Source organism: Hippocampus comes, unplaced genomic scaffold, assembly GCF_001891065.2.
Source record: "Hippocampus comes isolate QL1 unplaced genomic scaffold, H_comes_QL1_v1.1 scaffold82, whole genome shotgun sequence".
Taxonomy (NCBI): domain Eukaryota; kingdom Metazoa; phylum Chordata; class Actinopteri; order Syngnathiformes; family Syngnathidae; genus Hippocampus; species Hippocampus comes.
The window spans coordinates 2,416,151-2,425,896 of NW_017805135.1; the positions used below are offsets into that span (position 1 = coordinate 2,416,151).

The 9,746-nt window shown below is 40.7% G+C and overlaps 1 protein-coding gene across 8 annotated transcripts in view; it reads right to left on the bottom strand.

Annotated features, from left to right (window-relative positions):
* Positions 1-9,746, bottom strand: part of chd9 (chromodomain helicase DNA binding protein 9) — an 88,349-nt gene that overhangs the window by 26,955 nt on the left and 51,648 nt on the right. For all 8 annotated transcript variants that reach the window (XM_019866616.1, XM_019866615.1, XM_019866613.1 and 5 more), the window contains 8 exons: positions 7,313-7,415; positions 5,115-5,261; positions 3,841-3,909; positions 3,680-3,735; positions 3,070-3,187; positions 2,766-2,852; positions 1,963-2,100; positions 1,555-1,676 (listed from right to left, as the gene is read on the bottom strand). In XM_019866616.1, coding sequence (XP_019722175.1) covers positions 1,555-1,676; positions 1,963-2,100; positions 2,766-2,852; positions 3,070-3,187; positions 3,680-3,735; positions 3,841-3,909; positions 5,115-5,261; positions 7,313-7,415 — 840 coding nt within the window. The remainder of the gene's footprint in view (positions 1-1,554; positions 1,677-1,962; positions 2,101-2,765; positions 2,853-3,069; positions 3,188-3,679; positions 3,736-3,840; positions 3,910-5,114; positions 5,262-7,312; positions 7,416-9,746) is intronic.

Sequence of the window (9,746 nt, forward strand, 5' to 3'; positions counted from 1 at the left end):
TGCATACAATTATGCATAACCGTGCTTTATTATCCAAGACAAAACGTGAATTATCAATATGAATATAAAACGCAAATAAAAACAAATAAATGTTATCATGCTGTTGCTACAAATGCATACCAAATAAAAGTGAAAATATCATCCTCGTATATTTGAATAAAAAAGTATATACATCGGAGTGTACCTGTCTATCGGCGAGGGGCGTCAGTGGAGCAGATTTCGTTGCTTGGTTCAGCCAAAGTACCCCAGCGCGTAACGTCTTTAGTTGTATCCGCTGACGAAGTTTGATTGAAAAATGCCGATCCCAAAGGATAATTGCTCCGTCGAATGGCGATTTTGTCGGCATGTTTTTTCACTTTTGTTGCATGATCTGTCAGTGCAACGCATCCACGTGAGCCATAGTTAATTAAGTCACTACAATACACACAATAAGCTTTGCCTGCTACGTCAAAGCTTATTGTCCAAGAGCTTCTGTAACTTCGTCGAACTTGGAACCAATTTTAACCTTTACAGTGACTTTTCTGTCAAGCCAGTCCAATCGGAATTTATTCTTGACATTTGAGTCAATTTCTAGGATTAAAGACTCCTGATCTTTCGTCAAAAATTTCATAATTCCGCTCAAAACGATCCCAGAACAATGAATTTGCGAGACGAACAGGCCGCCATGAATCAGGTAAAACAATATGTTACATGCAATTTGATTGGTCCAATCGCTTGTAGTTAACCAATCGCTGGGCCGTTTATAATCGAGCTAAGACTTCCGCAACAAATAATGCCTTCAGTGATCTGATTAGTTGAAGCTTTCATACACGTCCAATCGCAGGGCTGTTTACAAACGGAAAACGGAGAGACTGTTCGGGAGAGCTCGTGAAAACTCGACGATAAGGTACCTGACCGCCCCTAAAATTTTCTCAACGGATTTAGACGATTCACAAAAATGATCAATTTCAGAAATAAAACGGCGGATTTCCGCGGATCTGCGAAAAATTGCCATGTATGTTATAGGCTTGTTTATTTTGCAGTTTGTTGGGATTTATTGGTTTTGAAAATTTGCAAGGGCGAGCTGAATCAAATGTTTCGGGCCCACACACAGGCGACACTGGTTTGTACACTCCAGAGTCGAAAAATGTAGGCTATTTTATGTAGCTAAATATTAGTTAACCTATAATATTAAATCATTAGTAATTGTTTTGGGTTTTTTTGCACTGGTTTCAACTGAATGGAAATACTCTGTCACTAACCAAAACAGCAGCGCTTTTACCAAAGCACATAAAACCACCTCTGAAGATGAATTCAAGGTTTCAATTAGTACACATTGTAAGTAAAAGAGTTTCATTGTGCTGTGCTGAAAGATTATCTAACAATGATTATGTAGCAGAAAACTACAAGAGTTTAAAGACGGTTAACGACATTGTTGTGCCACAATTGTGTGGGAACTATGAGACAGATTTTTCTTTGTTAAATGCAACATTTTTGACGTTGGAAAGCCTCAGTCACTAACCAAAACAGCAGCATCTGCTGAAGAATGTAAACAGTCTGGTGGTTGAAACTGACCTGTTGTACCAGTTGAAGAGCAGCCAGTTGACCCCCTCCAGCTGGTAATCCCTGAGGCTGTTGCCGTTCCTGTATTGGCGTGATTGCTCCCTCTTCTTCCACAGGTTGGCTGGGGGCCGCTCCTACAGGGGACGCATTGTTATTTTGGCTCAGCATAAAGCAGTTTAAAGACAGTCGATTTAGAATGACGTCAGAGGGGAATCAAAGACAAAAATTTAGAAATCTACTGAAACCTGTACAAGGCCGATTATTAGTAATTGATAAAACAAAATTTGACAAATGACTGCAATCATCTTAGTGAGAAGGAAAGTCATATATTAAGCTATACAAGTAGAAGCTCAAGCCCAAACCTATTTCTCCTTAAACTGATTCAAAAATACTGCGAGCTGTGTATCGCGCTCCACTCACCACTCTGCGCGAGTCCGGCTTAGCTGCCTGCAGTTGCTCGAACTCTTCTATTTTGCTCTGATCCACGTCGTCCTTCAGCTCCCAGGTGCTGTCCTCGTACGGCAGCGAGCACCACTTTACCAGGTAGTAGATCACTTCCTGCCGGCGGACACGCGGGAGAGTGAGTGTATTCATAGCGCTGACAAAAGGCCTGCCAGAGAGACCGTTAGCGTGGCCTTGGGCCACTTATCAGGCATAAAAGACGGTGCTTCAGCAGAGAAAATATAAGCCGTAAAAACGTCAAAGACAGAACTCGCAGATATGATTACCAGACACAAATAAAATAGTATAACGATTTCCTTGAACGATTAGCATGACCAAAACCGGATGGCTACATCGAAAGAGAGCTAGATAGAGACATCATGTTGGTGTTAATGTCATCGGCATTTTGTCGTAAATAACAAAAAGATTGACCGGTCACAATTGTCCATTTTCCAAGGAAATCTGGGATGTAAAAATCACTTTTCACCACAACCCACATTACAATCACTCCGTATATTCGTTAGAGATGTTGAATGATTGCAAATTTGCTTCCTTCAATGGCAAGGGATGGACAGAAGAAGCTCAAATTCAGATTTTTGGTATGCATATACTCCGGTTAATTTGGCACATAGGAGAGCAGATTACTCTAAATATGATCTTGTCAATAATTACATTTGAAACTGTTTTACATAATCGTTTGAAATCTTGGCACGGATTACCGATATACCGTAAGCTGTTTCCTCCTGACATTTTTTTTTTTTAAATGAAAGGACTCCCTTTACCTCTCCCGTGTCCTTGTCCTCGCAATAAGACACTTCGAGCACACGGTCCACCTCGACATAGTCCGGGTTGTAGAGCTCTTCTTCCATCTGGGAATCACAAGAGGGAGACAAAGGGAGCGAATCAACTCTCGCGCCTACTCGCCATCTGGAGTCAACAAGCATACACAGATGTGTCCGCCCACAGAGCAAGAGAAGATAAGATGCCTCTCAACCTACACACACTTGCTTTAGAGCGCATTTGTAAGTGCGCAGTAGGTAACACACACGTGCACGCACGCGCGTTAAGAGTGTACGTCTGCCTTACATCGGCGAAGAAGAGTGCCCGCTGCGCCTGTTTCATCTTGAAGCGTTTGATCTTCTGCTGGATCCTCTTGTCCTTTTCCAGTTGGCCCTCCGTGGCCCACTCGCAATGGAGGTAGGAGCTACACACACACACACACACACACACGCACACGCACACGCACGCACACGCACGCACGCACGCACACACACACACACACACACACACACACACACACACGCACGGAGAAGCACACACAGCAGTCCTAATTAGTAACAAAAGAGTATGAAAATGTCACATCAAGATTATCAGGACCAAAATGATTGTGATTATTGGTTTCATCACATTAAGCATCCTAACGCAACGAGATTTATTTGGAAATAAAACTAAATCTCAAATCAGACTTTCCTTGTTGAGGAGTTGGCTACAATGTTCGCTGTCTTGATACCGATAAAGCCAACACACATTCCACGCATTTTGATTCAACTAAATTTGGCACAAAACAAAAATTATTTTCATCGGACAGCAATGATAGAAATATTGTTTTTCAAAACAACATTTTTCACAAACAATTCACACTACTCAAGTGTCGAGCACAAAAATAAACAAAAAAATCAGCACTGGGAGAACTTACTAGTTTTTGTACTTGACAAAAAATTCTTCCACTTCAACCAGCACACCCGGAGAAACCTACACGTGTTATAAAGACAGAAGAAATAAAGCCACAATTTACCACACAGATGACAGGCATCAAACAAATCACCGCAGATCAAGAACGAAAGAGCGGAGCGTTACCTCTTTCTTGACGACGCGAGAAGACATGATTTTGTCCACGACAGCGGCGTCTTCTTCACTGGGATTTTCCTTCAGATGGAGATGAGAAAAAACAATGGTCAGTGCTCATACGAGAGTTTGTTTCTATGTCCGGAATCTGTGTTTGGAGGCGACCATAATTCACACAGGTCGTAAAAAAAAACCCTCGGGTGAAATTGTGATTTTGGACTATTAATAATTTATGGGGATTGGAACATTGTGCCTTGGAATTGAGCTCTTATTAAAAGTAGCAACCCCCTAAAGAATGTATTTCACTATCAAGTTGACTCGCTTTCAACAATTCCCTCTCCTCACTCCTTCCTATAAACCTTATGCCATCAATGCGTGAGTTGTTTTACTTGGGCTTTATCGAGTCTTCTACGGAGAGTAACTTATTTTTTACAATGCACACAAGATAGTTAAAGGGGAAGTCAACCCTTACATTTTCTTTACAATCGTATGTTCTATGTGCATTCTGATTAATATTATGTTCGTGGAATATGAATTAAGCAGCAAAATCCAGCCTTTTTAGGCATCGGAGGGAGTGGCCATTTTGCCACTCTATCAGCTGAAAATGACCTCACAATTATTCAGGGATTAGCTAACGACCAATCATAGCTCACCTGTTTTTGGAAGTTGAAAGTGACCTCACAGTTGCTCAGGGTTCAGGTAACGACCAATCATGGCTCACCTATTTTTCTGAAGCTGAGCTATGATTGGTCGTTACCTGAACCCTGAGCAACTGTGATGCAATTTCCGGCAACAACAGGTGGCAAAATGTCCGCTGCCAAGATGGGCAAAAATGGGTGGATTTTACTGCTTAATTCATATTCCACATTCACAATATTATTCAGAATGCCTTCTTTCAACTAGTGGGGCTGCATAGAACATATTATTGTCGAGAAAATTTTGGGGTTGACTTCCCCCTCTCGAAGGTCCAAGTGTGATGCATTATGTTGACTCGCTTTCAGCAATCTCCTCTCCTCACGTTCTATGCCACATATCAAACATGTTTAACTTAGATATTATCGAATCTCATTATTTGTGCGTCACGTAACTTTCGTATGACCGTTAAAATACTATAAAACACCACTCGCAAAGTTTAATTTGCCTCCAGCAATCGATTGCCTTCCTTACTTCCTACAACACATGACATCAACTGGTTAGTAGTTTATTTTAGTCTCATTATACATAAGAGCACATTTCCAAATGTGAAAATGCATGACTACACAGTGACACAAGTGGCAAGTACTCACCACGAAGAGCTGCACCGCAGGCTGCTTGGACGCCACCGTGTTGGCCTTCTTGGCTTTGACGATCACCTTGCCATCCTCGTCTGACAGCCTGGCCTCCAGTTCCTCGGCGTACTTCTTCCTCTTCACCTGACGATTAGAGCGTCTCTTCTGAAACGCAAAGATATAAAAAAAATAATTATTCCAACGGTTAGCACCTTGGCTTTTTTTTTAATGACATTTGAAATAGTACCCGACTCCAGGGAATGATGTAAAACCCAATTGGCCTTAGTACTTTCTCTATTCAGGTTGCTACCTTGCTATCAATTAACATGCCAACTGTTAGGATGTTAGCATTTATAGGACTTTTGTTTAAGAGAAGTTTACTTATTTTGTCTTTCTATTGTTTGACAGCATATAAAATTATACTTCAAAAATTTGCCTTCAGTTTAAGAAGGCGACAGCATCCCTGGACGGACTTTAGAGGTTTCACTGTATATCATCAATAATATAATCAATAACTGCTGAGTTTGTTTGATTTTTTTAATCACACTGCTAAGGATATGTCATTGTGGCTTCTCGCGATCCTGAAGTTACGATGAATAAACAATAAATGTGGCAAAAATTGTATTTCTGTTCATTTCCTTCCTGACCATGATATTTATAAGTAACATACACGTGGGTGACTGCTTGCAGCATCAACACACAAGACCCTGCTCATCATGATATGTTGTTAATTAAAAAGAAATGCCGCCGAGACAAAGTTAATTAGGTTGGCGAAACAATAAAACTCCTCTTTGGAAACGATAAACCCTCACATCTCCAACTAAACTGACCAGAAGTCAATAAGGTCACAAACTGTGACAAAATGGCAGCGTTGAGCATCATATGTTGTCCATTCACAATGATACATAAAGGTGATTATTTTACTGGACAATAATGTGAACAATGTCCAATGATATGTTTTTTTTGTTTTTTGTTTATTAGGCACTTTGCGTGCAGTGTGTATAGGAAGTGTTATGTTTAGGAGGAAGTCATGAAAGGAAGATGACACCACTTCATTTTGCAAAACTCAACATATGAATTTGAATCCTTTTCATTCTTGGGCTAATGTGGATAAAGTTGGGGGGTGCATTAAAATACTGCATGTTCATTGCTTCTATTATTCAATTTTTAAAAAAAAAAGTGTAACATCCAACTAAAAATTCCACTGTCAGCACATTCTTTGTTCTATTTGATGAGAAGGTGCTGTTGGCCTTGCTTTGACCTCATTGATGGCATCAAAAGAGATCAGAATGTGCATTCAAGAGCTCCGCCTGCTGAGAGGTATCTGCATACTGATAAACAGCACTAGTTTGATCATGTTTCCTCCGTCAGCATAGGCCCGACTAGCGGGTGTTTCCAAAAGATTAATCTGAGTTATTATCCTGTGGCATTAAGAGTGATTTTTTTCCTCCCGGAGCTGCTCAAAAAAACAGTCGGGCCCAGCCATCATAAATGTTAAACCTGTTCCATATCATCTATGGCAAGTCCTTAAACATGCGATATACGAAGAGCCCCCCCCCGCCCAAAAAAAAGTTTGAGGTTAAGACTTTTACCAATTTCGTTTATTTGTACCCCGCTTTATGTGAAATACATGTTAACAGAAATGCAAGATGTGTAAAATGTATTCGGTCACGTAGGTCCTTTATGTGCAACCACAAATGTGAAATGAAAAGGGAACTAAATACAACTCCAGTGACGAGAATTTAGCATTTTTAACGCTGTTTAGGGTGTTAGTCATTGTTTAGGCTGTGAAGACCAACAAGCAAGTGCTTTTTCTTTGTTTTTACAGACCACTGAATGGAAATGCTTGCACAAGACACAAATTTCAGATTTTGCATAGCTGGAATCGAAAATGGTGTTTAAACACAAACAACCAGACAACAGAGTTGTTTTTTTTTTTTTTTTAGTCAGAAACCTTTTTCAAAGCCAGAGCAGGAGGGATGAAGGGTAAGCAAGCTAAAAGTGGACCAGATTAAACAACATGAACAACAGAATGCCGAATCACTTCACTCCATTAACACTCTACAGTATTTACCTGCAAACTACCTGGTTCCTATCTGTGGCAAATATTCCATGAATTATTTATCCATCCACAATTTAGGTCCAAATGTATCCACGCTGGATTTGGAAAGATTGACCCATCTGCAATCCTTTTTCTGATAATACCGGTTTCTTACCGAGTCTCTTGAAGTGTGTCGAGGCGGAGGGTCCTCGTCTGACTCCTCCTCGGAAGAGTCGGGCTTTCGCTTCTTCTTCTTCCCAATCTTGATGACAATTTTCCTGAGGGAGGAAAAACAACAACCATCTATTTAGTTCATGGGCGGAAAAAGATCAGAGTGATGACTGATAACCGCGCTGATTATATTTTGTACTCTAAGTAGCAAACGGCACTAACTAACTGAAAAGTCCTCCATATCGCATGAAGCACGAATGCTTTTGTAAAAAAAAACTGTTAGGTATATTTGGAGTTATGCGTAAAGAGTACGATATCACGACACGTGTCTTGAGATACAAGCGACCTGACTTAAGTGTTTTTCGAGACACAAGCCGTCATTCTGACAATTTTTTAAATTTTGTACAGCAAGAGTACTTGAGATGCGAGTGCCGTATTGTAGGCTGGGTCATTTATGGAAATATAATCATGATTTTCATTTTGGCTTCTCTCGATCTTAAACACATTATAATCAAAGAAAAATCGATTCATGTGCCAAACGGTGTTGTGTGTGTGTGTGTGTGTGTGTGTGTGTGTGTGTGTGTGTGTGTGTGTGTGTGTGTGTGTGTGTGTGTGTGTGTGTGTGTGTGTGCTTTGCGACTGGGTCCCGGTCCCCATTAACCACGGTAAGTGAGGGATCACTATATATCGATATCGACCAATATGAAATACTTTGACTGTGATATACTTTTCAGTCACAATGCCAAGCCCTAATGTACATACAGGTAACATACCAATTCTCAAAGGCCCATAATCTTCCCAATCTTTGACTATTTCAATGATTTAAAAGAGCTGAATCGCAACTCCTTGTGTCCTTGAGTGTTTTGAAAGGCGCTTATAAATGTAATGTATTATTATTATTATTATTATAACTCTCTTCTTCGACTTCTACTTATCTCACTGTAAGCGTGTACTCTATGCATGCATGGCGCTACACTACCTCTCGGAGGCCAACGCCCGCACAGCAGGTCGGGCAACATCCATTTCCACATGATATGGCACAAAATACGATACCCGAGATCCCAGGTTAGCCCAGAAAGTCCCAAGACTTGTGAAAAGAAAAATAAAACCACAAAACAAGATAAAATAAATGAGATGAAGATATAAGGGAGAAGCTTATTCGCGGTTTGAATGTGTGCAAAGATGCAATGCAGCAAAAAGATGTGGATGCAGCAAATATGGGGCTGCAGCAGAATGAAAATGCAGGTCATTTTGTACTTGTACTTGACAAACAGAGTAGTGTTCAATGTGCTTGGATGAATGGGCACGAGGCTATGTTGGTAGTTGAATACATGATACGTTTAAAATCAATTAATAATCGTTTTTTATTAACCGTGATTTCAATCAAAATGATCAGGATTGTTGTATTTGTCCATAATTCTCCATCCCTATTGTATGGTGGCCTTGAACTCAACTCACTTCACAACAAGCAGCACAAAAAAAAAAAAAAAAAAGAGGCTTCACGCTGTCTGTAGCCACTCCCAGTTGAACGTTACAGTCAAAGCATAAAAGAAATGGAACACATGGTGTATTGAAAAACAACCACATAGCTCTGCCTTCAAAATGTTTGCTCAGCTTAAAGCGCCTGTAAGTTGAAAACGAAAATGTATTTGACACACGGCAGAGAAGAGCGTCGCTGACAAGCCTGTCAAATTTGAATTCATCATTTAAAAAAAAACAACTTGGTTTCATAATGGTGACGAATTGAGACGTTCCCTCAACTTTGACAGCTGACAGACATCGAAGCATGCACTTCCTGCTAGTCAACAAAAGCCCACATTGATTTGCGTTTCAACTTTTAACAGCAGCTACATTTGCATATAAGACAAAACACATGGGAATTTAAATAACGACACCGAGCTGTTCTGTCCGGGGAAAATACATCTGTCGGGTTGTCGGCGTGGCTGTTTAGGTAATTGCACACGGGTACGGTAGAAACTTCCCAAGTTTGTACTGCACAGCCACCGAAGGAATGACTGCGCTCAGAACTTAACGCATATGAGCAACATGACAAGTGATGAGCATATTTGAGAGTGCTGAAGAGTTACAAAAAGTTAGTCTCTTAGTAATTAGGTGTCTTCAGATTGTACATAATGTAAATGCAGCCACACAAGCAGAAAAAGAGGAGGCGGCAGGCATAAAAATGCTAACATAGACAGCAGCAAATTTGACTTCATATGCCACCATTGAATGCGTTGAATTCGTAGACCTCGCCCATCGGCAGACTTATTGTCTGTCTGTGTCTGTGACGTAAATTGCAGAAAGATACCACTAAGTGTGGCCACGAGTTGGTGAGCAAAAATGAAGGCGTTGATGCAGCGTGGTCCCAGAGGGCTCGTTGAGAAGGGTAACTGCGATGTCAGTAGACTCCCTTGAAAGAGGAAGGGGGGATGGGGGGG